The 16,593-nt window shown below is 44.5% G+C and overlaps 1 protein-coding gene across 1 annotated transcript in view; it reads left to right on the plus strand.

Moving 5' to 3' along the window:
• Positions 1-16,593, plus strand: part of LOC136883389 (fringe glycosyltransferase) — a 294,226-nt gene that overhangs the window by 67,896 nt on the left and 209,737 nt on the right. Inside the window, exon 3 of the mRNA XM_067155661.2 lies at positions 3,653-3,802. Coding sequence (XP_067011762.2) covers positions 3,653-3,802 — 150 coding nt within the window. The remainder of the gene's footprint in view (positions 1-3,652; positions 3,803-16,593) is intronic.

Here is a 16,593-nt window from a genome sequence, read left to right on the forward strand (position 1 = left end):
AAAATGCTGGGGCTGTAACGTAATTAACGTAGGGGATGCTTCCTTCCCACTCCTAGCCCTTTCGTATCCCATCGTCGCCGCGAGTCCTATCTGTGTCGGCGCGACGTAGAGCAAATTAAAAAAAACTCGGTATACAGCAGTAATCCCTTCTATCGGATATGAATGGCAACAGAAACACAAAGCACATCACAACAAACAATGGTCACTGTAATGTTATTGTTGATCAATGTTATGAGCTTTCTGTGTTGTAGGCCTTGACATTCAGTTTTCTTTCGACTCTGTAATATTAGGGCGTCTTATAAAATTAATTATAGCGTAGACTGTAGTTCCTTATTCCCCGACTTTACATACCGATTTTCATTAAATTCGGTTTACCCATTTGCTTGTGACGGCGCTGATATGATCTTAGCAACAAAAATCTATATTTATGAATATCTCCGTTACCATAGCCGGTACGGTAAAAATATATGGCATAAATGATCGGAAATTTAATAGCACGTTAGTTAAATAGTATTTGTCAACAAGACCACTAATAACACACATATTCGAGAATTAAATTTTGGGCCTTCCCCTAAACTACCATTTCACTTAGCGTGAATAAATTTATTTATGGTCTATAGTGTAGTGACTTATTCCATGACTCTGCATACCGATTTTAATTAAGATAGGACCACTCATAACATAAATATTTGATAATTAAATTTTAGGCCTTCCCCTAAACTACCATTTTTCTCAGCGTGAATAAGATTATTTATGGCGTAGATTGTAGCGACTTATTCCCCGACTTTGCATACCGATTTTAATTAAGATAGGACCACTCATACCATAAATATTTGAGAATTAAATTGTAGACCTTCCCCTAAACTACTATTTCTCTCAGCGTGAAAAAGATTACTTATGGCCTACATTGTAGCGAACTATTCCCTGACTTTATATACCGATTTTCATTAAATTGTCTTCAGCCGTTTCCTCGTAATGCGTGTACATACATACATACAGACAGAAATTACGGAAGATTAAAAAGTGCATTTCCTTGTTTCTATGGACGTGACCGATACAGAAATACCATCCTTTTTACATTTTGAGCGATGTACAGACAAAACTCTTATTTGTACGTATGTACGGGCATCACGAGAAGATGGCTGGAGAGAATTTAATGAAAATCGGTATCTTAAGTCGGGAATGATGCACTACAATGTAGGCTATAAATAATATTGTTCACGCAGTACGAGATGGTAGTTCAGGGGAAGGTGCCTAAAATTTATTTTTTCAAATACCTATGTTATTGATCCTATCGAGAAGTATTACATATCTAACAAAAGTTATGGAGAATACAAATTCAATTCAAATCATTTTCTTTTACAGTTTTAACGTACCGAACATGATAATAAAATTTAGACATTTGTTGCTTATTCCATATCATCGCCAAGCATTGTTATCATGGAGCTGTTGTCTAATAGTGTTAACTGGCGATGGTTTTTGTCCTTGTTGTCTTAAAGTGTAAAATCGCGTTTTCATCAGTCCGTATCGACAAGGAAAAATGTGAAGATGTTATAAAAATTAGAAGAGTGAAAGGAATGATCGCTTGAAGAAAAAGACAAAAGGGAACGATGAAAGAAGGAAGGACTGCCTTTGCATTAGATGCTCTAATGTCCACGAGGCGGAAGAAGACTAAGCTCATAACATTTAATAAACAATAACAGTACATTGACCATTGTTTATTGTGATGTGCTTTGCTTCGCATGTTGCAACTCATCTCCGATACTGCTGTGTACAGTACTGAGTAAAACAGCCTGCCTCAATATTAGCGGGAAGCAGCTAGGGTATTAGATCTCTTTCTTCTTTATCATGCCATTTCTCTGGTTCATGAATTTTCTGATACTACTGGTACGTAACACACTGGTTCATCATAGCATTCCAGCTATTCAGTCGCCACTCTGAGGCACTGACTGTAATTATTAGCGTGCACACTTAACAGAATAATGGTAGAGGAGCGTTCACGGCTGTATGTGGCCTGGTCATTCCAGCTCTAGAACTTTCGACTGTTAGATCGGCAGCGTAGTACTGTTTGTTAAAAGTGAGAAAATGTGCGGCTTTTAATTTAATTTATCATTGTTTTTAATCGCGACATTCCTACTGACGTCATTATAATGATTTATGTTGATTTCAGTTTGGAAAACCATAAAGGCAGTCTTTCTGAGGATGAAAAAAAGGCATGTGGAGAGTGAGTGTCTGCCATTATAATGAAAATTGCCCAACTCGATTGTGACTGGCAGTAGGCAAGTGGGCGTGCTATCATAAGGAATAGTCCCCAACATGATTGTGAGTGATAGTAGATAATTCCATTACAATGCAAATTCCTTAACCCAGTCTTCGATTAAGGAAAGACGTGTGGTGACTTCCGTCGCTTTTCTGGGGTAACGTTAAGAGCTATGCTATTTAATACTTTCTTACTCACAACATGTACACTATTTAACCTAGAATTCTGCATACAATGTAGAATTCCCTAGCGAAGCACAGGTACATAGGTACATACACATTCACGCAATTGTACAGTATTTGACCACGAATGACAACAATTTACTAATTAGTGCCTATTAACAAAAGCCTCGTTCCCTCACAACGGGCCCTCAGGTGCCGTTATCTACCTGGAACGGGCGATTCTTCAGTAATTTTGATTGAGAAGTCTCACATTTCACTTGGTTTCGCACTCTCCAGCCACTTCACTCAGCAGCTCCATGAAAGTCTGTTCACTTTCTGTTTACAACTGGCTTTACGTCGCACCGACACAGATAGGTCTTATAGCGATGATGGGATAGGAAAGGCCTAGGAGTGGCCTTAATTAAGATACAGCCCCAGAATCTATCCAGTTTGAAAATGGGAAACCACGGAAAACTATTTTCAGGGTTGCCGACAGTGGGGTTCGAACTCACTATCTCCTGGATGCAAACTCACAACTGCGCACCCCTAACCGCACGGCCAACTTGCCCGGTCGTCTGTTGACTATCAACACGCGACTGCTGTTCACTTGGCTGCTCCACACAAGGAACTACTCCTTGTCCGCGGTGTTGAAGTTGTAGAATCTTCGTGGTGCGGCCGGAACAGAAACGTTCTAATTTCACCTTCCAGGAAATCTACGGAGACACCAGACGAAAAGAGACCTGACTCCTTCATCCTTCCCTGAAGTACCGAAGAAGGCTGGCAGTCGAATGAGCACGTCACAATAATACCTACTGGACCTGGATTCTTGGAACTTTGCCATCAACGTCTTAAAATACACGGATAATTGTGGTGTTCGCGTAATCTTCCAGTTTCCAAGTTTGTGTCGGACTGAAGGCTAGGAATTTCACGACTACCCAGGTAGTTCGGAATATCCCAGGAAATTAACTCCCTCAATTGTTAGCCTACTGACCGGCCTGGTTGTCAGGGTCTGGAACACTGTGTCCTGTTTTAATTTCATAGGGTTTGATAAATCTCCTAAGAATTTCACTCGTGATCAGGTATTATTATTGTTATTATGCATTAAAATATATACTGTAAATAGAGGTCTGAATGAGTTCCTGATTCATTCTGGACGGATATAAAGTAATGTAGTTCTATCGACTCGACATTTCCTCCGCTCCTGACGATGCTCTTCTGTATCTGTTGACAGGGGCGTGCATACCTCCATGTCTCCCGTCAGATCGACCTCAACTACACCGCGCTGGATGAAGTGTTCATCAGCGTGAAGACTACGCACAAAAACCACAGGTTGAGACTACCGGTCATCATCAAAACTTGGTTCCAGCTGGCCAAAAGACAGGTAGGATGACATCAATTTCTCTGCTATGATGTCTCATTTGACTGTATTGCTTAGAATTGAGAAGAGGAAATCTCCCTTATAGGCCTAGAACCATTTATAGCGAGACATAGTGCATTTAAGGGCTGCCTAACCGAGGCGGAAAAGACGTTCTCGGTTCACCCGGAAGGATGTGGATTAGATTCCCTCTCACGAAGTCGAAACATGTAATGAAATAACTTTGTAATTATCATTCATTTAGTGTATGGCGGTAAGTTGCACGTACTTTATCTAAAATATACCGTGTGATTCACCCGCCCCTTCCAATGTAGTTTTATGTAACCTAACTAACGTGTGACATGGTCATAAGGTCGCTATTCCCCTGCAGGCGTACTGTATGGTACTAATGTCCAGTGCGCACATTTTGGACACGATTCTGAACCCCACCGACAGGTTAAATCGTCTGCTCGCAAAACATGACGCCTTAAAATTATGTAGCGACGTCCTTTGAACATGTCACTAGGTTAATGTGTTATGCCTTGTGACAGGGTGTAATGAAGAGGGGAATCAACGCATAAAACTAGATATTAGTGCAGTAATTAATGTCTTAAACACCGAACCGGATGGGGTATGAACTCTGCTCTCGTCGTACTGCCAGTACGTTCACAGGAGTGTAGCGTAGCTGATGTGGCTAGGCGTTGGGCTAGCAATCGACGGCATATATTTTTTACATTCGTATGATGTTCGAATACATAAACACAGGACCACGTTTGTCGCATTCAAACAGTAGAACGACGTTGTTATCCATTTTGTGCCCTGCGCATACTCCGCTGGTAATAATTTCGTGTGGCTATTTCTAGCCGAGTGCAGCCCTTGTAAGGCAGACCCTCCGATGAGGGTGGGCGGCATCTGCCATTTGTAGGGAACTGCGTGTTATTGTGGTGGAGGATAGTGTTATGTGTGGTGTGTGAGTTGCAGGGATGTTGGGGACAGCACAAACAACCAGCCCCCGGGCCATTGAAATTAGCCAATGAAGGTTAAAATCCCCGACCCGGCCGGGAATCGAACCCGGGACCCTCTGAACCGAAGGCCAGTGCGCTGACCATTCAGCCAACGAGTCGGACACTCCGCTGGTTAGGTCCTGTCATTCGGCATGTTTTCCACAGAGGAATACGTTGACATGCTCCTAATTTATGGGGAAGCAATACAAAACATATTAAGCCTCGGGGCTTCGATAGCAGCAAGTATATTTTCCATATAGCTTAACATAGATATCGTAAACTTGAGTGACTGCAAAAGATTTTTAAAATCAATGTTCCGTGGTGGGAGTGGTATAGTACTTGGTTACTTGGGAATTAGTAACTTTATTCAAGCCTGTCACTTAGTCTCTGACCAGACTTTACTATCCTTGTATTGAACTTTAATACTGAAGTTACTACTCGATTTCAGTGGCTATCTTGCTCCCGTTAATGAAGCCTGCCACTTTATAGTATTGTTTAATTATTCTGTTAACGCGGCGTATGAGCTCTCCTTTCGTGGCCTGACACCTTGGGATCGCCACTTATTACTTTATTACTTGATGTGGTGTATGAGCTCTCCTTTCGTTGCCTGCCACGATAGTCGCCCCTTAATACTTTCTCTCTCTGTACCAGTAACAGACACGCACATAATCACGCGCGTGATCGAGCATGAGAAGTACGCAGGGCGTGTGCGGTCTTAGAGCAGGAGAGTGTACAGAGAGGGAGTTGCAGTTGAGTAAATATTGCACGGTAGGCCACACTAACTTTTATTACTATTGGCAAATGTAAATGAATGTAAATGAATTCCCTGTGATGTCATGAAATCCTGGTTAAATGGAACTTGCATACCATCAAAATGTCATATTTCAAAGCAAATAAAGTTTATTCTTGAAGTTTGAATTCTGCTAATGACTGACATTTAATTACGGTATAGTAAAATGGTCAAATTTTGTTCTTGAAGTTTCAAGCAAACGCTCAATTCAAAATTATAACGAAATAAATAAAATTCCTACTTGGAATAATTAGTCAGTTTGAGTTATTATGAAAATTAATAAAGTTCACTCTTGATGTTCTAAATTGCATGCCTAATTCAAAAATTATCGTAAATTAATTAGAGTTCACTCTTGAAATAATTAGTAAAATTAATATTACTCAAGTTATAATTCACCGGAAAAATATCTAACGAAATGGCTAAGTCTCAATTGCATTCTATAAATATCCTTCAAAGTTCTTTCCACTCGTTAGCAAGCTTGTTTGAGCTTTGGAGTAGCTCTGGTAAGACTTAATATTACACTGGCTTTACGTGTAAAATCGGAAGTTATTTGAAAAATTGAAAGTCACTTGAGAAATTGAAAGTCACTTGAGAAATTGAAAGTCACTTACGAACGTGAAAGTTACATTGGAAGTCACTTGAGAAATTGATAGACTTGAAAAATTGAAAGTAACTTGTGAACTTGGAAGGTAAATTAGATGTCACAGTTCATAAAGTTCGAACTGGCTGTTTTTTAAACAACACAGATGCATATCGCCTTTAAGTTGTTCTGGATCTTGAAGTTGCTGGCTCCGTCTGACTGCGTCCTCGCAACTCCAGGGTACCACGTATCAACCGACTACCAGGAACACCATTACCATATGCCCCCCGACGATCCGAAACACCATCACCACGTATCCCCCGAAGCTACGACGTCCCACGATGGAAGTTCACACGATGACACGCGTGGTGAAGTCTCTGCATGTGGCGTCAAATTGCTCACGTCAGTTTGTGTATTATAGCACAGTCGATTCATGATTAACAAGTGTAACGTTGTAGGGAAATTTTGCTTGTGATATTTGAACCAAGGCTCCACTTAACAATGCTATCAAACCTTCTGTTCAACTGCAGAAGTTCGATATGGTGAATGCACTGTGCTCCAGACTGTAAGTTTGAATACAGTTCGTGAAGTCTAAACAGAATCTGTAACTTCTATCTCGCACACGATAATATCGTATGTTCAGTTACACAGTCTATGTTCTTTCACATACAATAATGAGCACGTAATATTCAAGAAACATTCTACTGCATATCTTATAAGCCATCACTTTCATTTTTGTTCCGTATTTAAGTGCTATTATAAGAAATAAGTTGACAAGACCTTTTCAATACAATATATCAAGTAAGTGATATTACATCGGTCTTGGGACTAGTTTCAACCACTTAGTGGCCATCTTCAGCCAAATAAGAATTAAACAGATTATGTGATAACTAAAACATATGTATAACAGACAAATACTATGTTGCAGGAATAATTATCCCATTAAAGTACACCCAGTGTAATAACAAAATTTATGGTTATGATCTTCTAGTCATGATATGATGTGTTCAAGTTCACTTAGGACCTCAAGTAAAGAAGTAAATCTCTAATGTCTGATGTAGAACAAGCATTGACTTGCTGGAGGAAGCAGGCAGGCCATGTAACAAAGCTACTCCTTTGTGGCACGCAATTTTAAGAAACAGAGTCCTAAATAGGTGGTCATTGCAGAAGTTCAAATGCGTAAACCTCTTTCATTAAATTGTAAGTTATGTTGTTTACTGACAGTCATGTAGCACACGGGATAAAAATAATATGTCCCATTGAGCAAAGTATAACACTTGCATTTTAAAGCAAGCAAAGTAATATGTTAAAGTGTCTGAAATGCTATAACTTTGAAAGAAGTCCTTTAAAAGAGGACTAAAATTTTAGAGTATAAAGTTACACTGCTAACACAAAGTTCTCGCCTAGGCCGTGCCTTACTGATAGTGAGTTCGAAATTACAGGCGTTCGGAACTTGGCACTCCACGCACTAAGTCAAAGCATACTCGCCGGTACTACGTCATGTAGCATTCCTTCACCGGTCTCTCTTGTCGGTCGCTGTGAGTCGTTGATTTTTTCGGGGGGGGGGCGAAGACTGCCCCCCCTGCGTGACAATCGACACAATCTACATTGCCTCCGACATACTATTAATTTCTAAGAAGAAAAGAGATAGCAGGGAAGAGTGGGAAAGGTACTACAGGAGTAGCTGCCTGTTTGCACGTTAGACGCGTTACCAGGCAAGGTTTGTGTTGATAAGGTGGTGTTAAGGTGTGGTATTAAGGGTCAGGGGAAAACCACATAGGCATAAAAAAGAACCTACATGTAAAACCTGACATCTTTTGATAGCACATGCAAGGATGTGGGCTGGAAAAGTACAGGGGTTGTGTTATTTGAGAATAGGTATCATGCACCAGCCATGAAACGTAGTCTCGCCAGTCCAGTAATCAGGGGATCAGTCCTTCTGGGCAATGCCGTGACTAGTACGGGCCTTGCCGGTTTCGGAGCCATGCGTCAAGTACCGCTAGGGCCTGCCGCACAACTCCAATTCCTTGGGGTTCCTCGTACCCAGTCTCCGATTCCGGAGAATGAGGCCAAGCCCGCCTGGGCGTGGGTCTCCTGGATGGGGGTGGGTCATGACGCTGGGCCACCTTCCTCTCTGTCCGCCCCATGGCCCGGTAGACAGGGCAACTGCGATGAGAGCCCGGGTGGCCCCCCGCGCAGCTGGCGCACACCGGCGCCTCTTTAAGTGCTGCGCAGACCGTGTAGTTGTGATCACCCCCAAAACGGTTGCACCTCACTAACAAGGGAACATCGGCAGTGGTTAAGTCAGCGATCGTAATGAAACTTGGAGAACACATTGAGGTACACATAAAAAAGATGTCGCATCAATTTTGGGTGCCAACATGCATTAGGGCGATAACTAAGGGCCTAAAAGTTGCGACATTTCAAATTCCGCGCGATCAGCGATGAATACCTGCTGGCCGTTGATGCTAAGCCGGCACACTGCGTGCCTGGAGACACGCCTCTGCACCTCCTCTCCTACACACCTCCGCCCCTCCTTCTGGTTTGCCACTGCATGTTTCCCTTCTTCCCGCGCCTGCCCATCTTCTTAGCTGTCGAAGAGAACCGGTGCTAAACTTTCCGTACTCTATCAGCCTTCCTCATATCTCTCCACATTGTATTAGTCAGTTTACGTTTTCTGAAATGTTCATGAAAACATTTTCACCGGGCGAGTTGGCCGTGCGGTTAGAGGCGCGCGGCTGTGAGCTTGCATTCGGCAGATAGTTGGTTTGAATCCCACTGTCGGCAGCCCTGAAGATGGTTTTCCGCAGTTTCCCATTTTCACACGAGGCAAATGCTGGGGTTGTACCTTAATTAAAGCCACAACCGTTTCCTTCCAACTCTTAGGCCTTTCCTATCCCATCGTCGCCATAAGACTTATCTGTGTCTGTGCGACGTAAAGCAATTAGCAAAAAAAAAAGTATGGTGCCTGTTGTTAGTTGTGTTTTGTTTCAGTTTTCTTTTCACTATTTTTTAATGTTTCGAATAGACCAAAGATTGTTTTTGTTTACTATCAGTTATTGACGGGGAGTTTGCCCAATGTAATGTATACGGAGTCATTTATTGTATTGCCTTGTAATTGTTTGTTGTTGTACCAGTTCGTACAATAGCCATAGTTTTTGCATATGTAACTGCCATTATACCCAGAAGACTGTACTGTGAGACTTAAATATCGGTATTTGTTGAATACATAAACCCTCGTCAGCTATAACGCAAAAGTACCAGTAAAGTAAGACTACAAGTCTGCCTGTGATTACTGTATATCTACTGCATATATAAATGCACAACTTTTTTATTTTTCAATGCTTTTCTTTTTACGTCAAACTTTACTACATTCCATGTCATACTCATATCAAAGTTGCCTATAAAAAACCAAACCCCATGGCAGTACAGCACTTGAGGGGCCTTGGCCTACCAAGCGACCGCTGCTCAGCCCGAAGGCCTGCAGATTGCGAGGTATCGTGCGGTCAGTACGATGATTACTCTTGACCGTTATTCTTGGCTTTCTAGACCGGGGCCGCTATCTTACCGTCGGATAGCTTCTCAATTCTAATCACGTAGGCTGAGTGGACCTCGAGCCAGCCCTCAGGTCCAGGTAAAAATCCGTGACCTGGCCGGGAATAGAACCCGGGGCCTCCGGGTAAGAGGCAGGCACGCTACCCCTACACCACGGGGCCGGCCAAAGTTGTCTATGCATTAAATTTATTTATATTCAACAACCATTGCTGTTTGAAATGTGTTGTGCCTGTCACTGCACAACATAAATAAATCGTTCAGTACAAGCACAGATAAAAACATTCTACCTATAGGCCTATTCCTTATACCGGAGTACGCAATACGGAAAATACCAGTAGTTTCAAACTCGGAGTTCATAATTGTTGTTGTTGTTGTTGTCCGCGATGTCGTTTCGTTTTGACACAACTGATAGCGTGCACGAAATAGGTGGGGGGTGGGGGAAGGGGACATAAAAAGATCTGGACCTATAACCAGGTCTTGATATCCTGAGGTACTGAATCTCATTACATTCATTGAGATCCTCTACCCGGACAAGTAATTTCTTTGCATAAAAAGGTATTTAACGTTGTTTAAAGGTGGGAGATTTATTTAGTGGTGGGTGATTTAATTTAATTAATTCCATATGTATGTCCACCCTAAAGGACACTACCAACAGCTTTAAGGCGTTTCAGAAGTAAATAATAATTTAAGCGTAGGAAGGACGCGGTACCCCATCCAACGTTTGACCACACCCGGTGGTACTTAACTCGGAGTTGTACCCACGAATGTGACAATTCACCGGAATTGGCAGGAATGAAAATATAACATTTGAATAAAATATGGGTATATTAGTTTAGGTTATTTATTATCATTATGTATGAAACGGAACGTTATTTAAAGTATTTCAATAATTATAGTACGAAAAGAAGCAAAGTATAGAGCCGGTTCCGTTCAACAGCTAAGCAGCCGTCAAGCGCGGGGAGAAGGGAAACGTGTGGTGGCAAACCAGAAGGAGGGGCGGTGTGTAGGAGAGGAGGTGCAGAGGCGTGTCTCCAGGCACGCAGTGTGACGGCTTAGCATCATTGGCCAGCATGTATTCATCGCTGATCGCGCGGAATTTGAAATGTTGCAACTTTTAGGCCCCTTAGTTAACGCCCTAATGAATGTTGGCACCCAAAATTGATGCCGACATCTTTTTTACGTGCATCTCAATGTGTTTTCCAAGTTTCATCGTGATCGGCGACTTAACCATTGCCGGTGTTTCCCTTGTAAGAGCCCACGCCTCTCCTGTCGGTGGCCCCACCTCAGGCAGCGGAAACACTGTATTTGCTGCCGAGGGGGACGTTTCGGTTTCACCTGATTGCCGCTTCCCGCTGAGGTCCTCTTCTGATTAGCTCCTCGGTCGGCTGCTATCCTAGGATCAGTCCTGGGTTGCGGCTGGGCGGCCCTCTCCTGGTGGGCCGGCGTCGTCTTCTTCCTCCTGGACCGGGGGTGTCTTCTTCCTGGGGGTGGGGGTGTCTTCTCGGCAGGGGAAGAGGCCTCGTCCTGGTGGCCCTCCTCCCGGCCTGATGACCCAGGGGTTTCTGGTGATCCCGCTGTAGAGACGGCGTCTTTCTCCTCCTGGCTGGCGGCGGTGGCGTCAGTATGTGCCGAAACTCGACTGCGTTCCCTGTCCTGTGGGGCGCACATCGATGTCTGCACCTCGACTGACAGGCTGGGGGGCTGGGCCTGGATAGCAGCCTCCGAACGGCAGGGGGCGTCCTTCTCCACTGCTGTGCTGCCGCCCGCCGTCCGGGGCGCCTTCCTGGATTGCGCTCGGATGATAGGCCCTTCCTGGTACGCCTTGATCTGCGTCCACTTCGACCAAATCACCGCTGGTGGGCTCAGGTCCTCGGTCTGCGTCCACCTGGCAGAGCCGAACCGCTCGGCCTGGGTCGCACAGTCGCGGCTCCGCGGGGTGGGGCGCACCACTTGGGTGGTGGCATCGTTGGTCTCCGGCTGGGTGGCGTGGACTAGGCCGGTGTTAACCGCCCTATGCCTTAGCCTCCTCGGCGTCTGGGTGATGGCCTCCCTGGTCTCCGTCTCGGCCCTCCTCCTGAGGGTGCCGGCGTTCGTCCGTGGCACGCCGTCCCTCCCTGGTAGTCGGACGACGTAAACGAGACTAGAGAGCTCGTTCCCTACGTCGCGCATCCGCTCCTGTTCCTGATACCCGATTATGAGGATTCCTGGTAGAAAGCTCTCCACGGACATGGTCGTCGGGATCTTCGTGCCTCCGTGGAGAGGGCGCCGCATTCTGTTCTGGACTAGGCCCCGTTCAGAATTTACAGGGCGCCCCGGCCTGAAGTAGACGAGCAACGCCTCGTACTCCGATTCCGTGTAGCCCTCGCAGAAGAAAAAACCGTTAGGTGGGTCACACCCGTCCCTGTATGGCTCCGTCTCCACCTCGATCTCCGGAGCCTCCTGCTCCAGCTCCGGCTCTGGTGCCGGCGTCTCCGGCTTCGTGTTATCCTCCGGCGCTGGTGGCACTCGGCTGAAGAGGTTTCGGACTAAGTGCCCGAACTCCATGCACATTCTTCGGGCGTCTTCGTCTCCGTCTGGCTCCCCTAGCCGTTGTCCGCCGTAGTCCTCCTGAAATAAATCTCTTGAAAGAGACGGTGAGCACTGAGGAATGCTTCAGTTCAGACAAAAGCTCTTTCGAAAGTGTACCAACAAGTACAGTTGCCTGACTAGTACTGGGAAAGTACAGATCGCCTGGCGGGAAACACATACGTCCTCTCGCCGTGACTGCCTAGCTTGTCCTCTGTGTCTCTGAGTTTCCAGGCTGGCCTTTTATACAAAAACTTGACCCTGAGCGTGAACGTCATAGATATCACCCGATATTTTAACATCTGTCAATAATCTTCCATGATCTACCCTATCAAAGCCTTGGATAGGTCGATTGTGATACAGTCCATCTGAGCTGCTGAATCTAAAATATCGGCTACATCTTGCTGGAATCCTACAAGTTGAACTTCACTGGAATAACCTTTCCTAAACACGAACTGCTTTGTATCAACCCAGTTAGTAATTTCTCAAACGTGTATAATATTATCATGAAGAATGTTTTTCCAGAGCTAACAAACAACACATGTCAAGCTGATTGGACCGTAAATTTTATCTTTACGTTTGTCACATTTTCCCTTGTACACTGGGGTTATTATTGCAACTTTCCATTCGTATGGTATAGCTCTTTCATGCAAACAGTAATCAAATAAGTATTTCAGATATGGTACTATATCCCAACTCATAGCCTTTAATATATCCCCAGAAATTTCATCAAACCCAGCTGCCTTTCTAGCTTTCAACTTTTGTATAGTTTTATAAATGGCTTCTGTTATCATGGGTAAATTTCAGTATTTCGCCATTACTACCTTGTGTAAGTCCTCGGATATACACTCCCCTTGTCCATTAATGATCCCAGGAATGTCCTTCCTGGAGCCTGTCTCTGCCTTAGCCGATAGAGCGCAGTTCGAGTAAGAGATGGCTGTATAAACACATGTTTTCGAATGTAAGCGCGTATTTTGAATGTTGACTGCTGTCATATAGGCAGGAGAGTTTCTTAGATAGCTGATAGATCGCAGTTCGAACCACAGATGGTGGTATGAGTATATGTTTTCCAATGAGAGCGATGGGTCACATGTGCAAGAGAGTCCTATATTTAGCCGTAGATGACAGCGTGTTCTTGAGTAAAAGCGTGCGTTTTGATTTGACACGTGCTAGAGAGAGAGTGGCGTATGTTTGGCAGGTTGAGACTTGTCAGAGCATATGTTTATCGACAGCTGTCGTCGTCTTGACGGATGAGATAAGATGGTGGACTGGGTGGTCATCACACACATGTGGAAGTCCTCATTTGTAGATGCAGTCCACGTATGAGTACCTGCAGGTTGGTGAGCACTTTTTCAGTAAAAATGCAATAACTCTTAAATTATTTACTCCAAAATGCTGTGTTTTATATTGAATTATAGCGAATACCAGCATTGAACAGGTTGGCTGCATTGATCGCCATGGCACCACTATCCCTTTGGGATTCAGCTTAGTAACAAAAGAGGACTTCCATTCACTCTTGCCATCCCACCATAGATATAGACTCTAGATTGGCAACGAGGCGAACGAGACTGAAGTATTGGCTACCATATTGCGATCACCAAGGCAGTCTCAACGGAAGGAAAATGGGCGTGGCAACAGCAGAGAAATGCATTTGAAATCGATTTGTTTTAACATTTAATGTACAATAGTACACAACAGTTATGCACGAGATGCGTTATTAGGCTCTTAGTGGACAGTTGGGAGTTCCACATTCTTTACAGCTGTTTAAACATTGCCAATTTAGTGTATGCTGACCTATGTTCAATACTAGATGTGCTATGTTCACGTACACAATGCTGGATGCGAATTTTTAAATACTTGCTGGATAAAATCTTAACAAAGTTATTTAAATGTATACCGGTATCAAACAAATCTAAATCTAATACATGTTCATTAAGTGACTGAAATAAACTACCAATAAATCAATCAATCAATCAATCAATCAATCAATCAATCAATCAATCAATCAATCAATCAATCGATCGATCAATCCATCCCTACTGATCTGCATTTAGGGCAGTCACCCAAGTGGCAGATTCCTTATCTGTTGTTTTCCTAGCCTATTCTTAAATGATTGCAAAGAAACTGGAAATATATTGAACATCTCCCTTGGTAAGTTATTCCAATCTCTAATTTCCCTTCCTATAAACGAATGTTTACCCCAATTTGTCCTCTTCAATGCCAACTTTATCTTCATATTGCGATCTTTCCTATGTTTAAAGACACCACTCAAACTTATTGGTCTACTGATGTCATCTCTCCACTTACAGCTCGGAACATACCACTTAGTCGAGCAGCTCGTCTCCTTTCTCCCAAGTCTTCCCAGCCCAAACTTTGCAACATTTTTGTAACGCTACTCTTTTGTCGGAAATCGCCCAGAACAAATTGAGCTGCTTTTCCTTGGATTTTTCCAGTTCTTCAGTCAAGTAATCCTGGTGGGGGTCCCATACACTGGAACCATACTCTAGTTGGGTTCTTACCAGAGACTTATATGCTCTCTCCTTGCTACAACTCCTAAATACCCACATAACCATATGCAGAGATCTGTACTCTTTATTTACAATCATATTTATGTGATTACTCGAATGAAGATATTTCATTATATTAATACCTAGGTATTTACAATGATCCCCAAAGGAAACTTTCACCCCATTAATGCAGGAATTGAAACTGAGAGGACTTTTCCTATTTGTGACTTTTAACCCCATTTATCATCCATCTCACAACATTATCGAGGTCATTGAAGCTACTGGATAGAGTAATATACAACAGAATTTCAGCCAGAATCCTAGAGCACATACCTCTTGAAGAAGCTGGCTTCAGACCAAGTCGCAGCTGTGCCGACCAGGTGTTAGCCCTAACCACCCATATTGAGAGAGGATTTCAAGATCGAAAGAAGACCGTAGCAGTGTTCGTGGATCTGTCATCAGCTTATGACACAGTCTGACGAAAAGGAATGATCCTCAAATTCCTGAAGTTAATCTCTTGTAAGACACTTGCCACCTTGCTGAATAATATGTTGGCTAACAGAATGATTGAAGTACACCTATACGTCAACATAAGTAAAACGAACTGAGTGACGGATTACCACAGGGATCGGTACTGGCCCCATTGCTCTTCAATATACACTAACTGACAGTGACAATGCAACACCAAGGAGGAGTGGTTCGAAAGGGATGAAAGTTGAGGAAAAAACAGAGACGGCACGGATGAATAATTGATGTTTATTTCAAACCGATATGCAGGTTACACAATGCGCACGGCATCGACTCAGTAGGATGTAGGACCACCGCGAGCGGCGATGCACGCAGAAACACGTCGAGGTACAGAGTCAATAAGAGTGCGGATGGTGTCCTGAGGGATGGTTCTCCATTCTCTGTGAACCATTTGCCACAGTTGGTCGTCCGTACGAGGCTGGGGCAGAGTTTGCAAACGGCGTCCAATGAGATCCCACACGTGTTCCATTGGTGAGAGATCCGGAGAGTACGCTGGCCACGGAAGCATCTGTACACCTCGTAGCGCCTGTTGGGAGATGCGAGCAGTGTGTGGGCGGGCATTATCCTGCTGAAACAGAGCATTGGGCAGCCCCTGAAGGTACGGGAGTGCCACCGGCCGCAGCACATGCTGCACGTAGCGGTGGGCATTTAACGTGCCTTGAATACGCACTAGAGGTGACGTGGAATCATACGCAATAGCGCCCCAAACCATGATGCCGCGTTGTCTAGCGGTAGGGCGCTCCACAGTTACTGCCGGATTTGACCTTTCTCCACGCCGACGCCACACTCGTCTGCGGTGACTATCACTGACAGAACGGAAGTGTGACTCATCGGAGAACACGACGTTCCTCCATTCCCTCATCCAAGTCGCTCTAGCCCGGCACCATGCCAGGCGTGCACGTCTATCCTGTGGAGTCAATGGTAGTCTTCTGAGCGGACGCCGGGAGTGCAGGCCTCCTTCAACCAATCGACGGGAAATTGTTCTGGTCGATATTGGAACAGCCAGGGTGTCTTGCACATGCTGAAGAATGGCGGTTGACGTGGCGTGCGGGGCTGCCACCGCTTGGCGGCGGATGCGCCGATCCTCGCGTGCTGACGTCACTCGGGCTGCGCCTGGACCCCTCGCACGTGCCACATGTCCCTGCGCCAACCATCTTCGCCACAGGCGCTGCACCGTGGACACATCCCTATGGGTATCGGCTGCGATTTGACGAAGCGACCAACCTGCCCTTCTCAGTCCGATCACCATACCCCTCGTAAAGTCGTCTGTCTGCTGGAAATGCCTCCGT

The sequence above is a fragment of the Anabrus simplex genome, chromosome 11 (assembly GCF_040414725.1).
Source record: "Anabrus simplex isolate iqAnaSimp1 chromosome 11, ASM4041472v1, whole genome shotgun sequence".
Classification (NCBI taxonomy): Eukaryota; Metazoa; Arthropoda; class Insecta; order Orthoptera; family Tettigoniidae; genus Anabrus; species Anabrus simplex.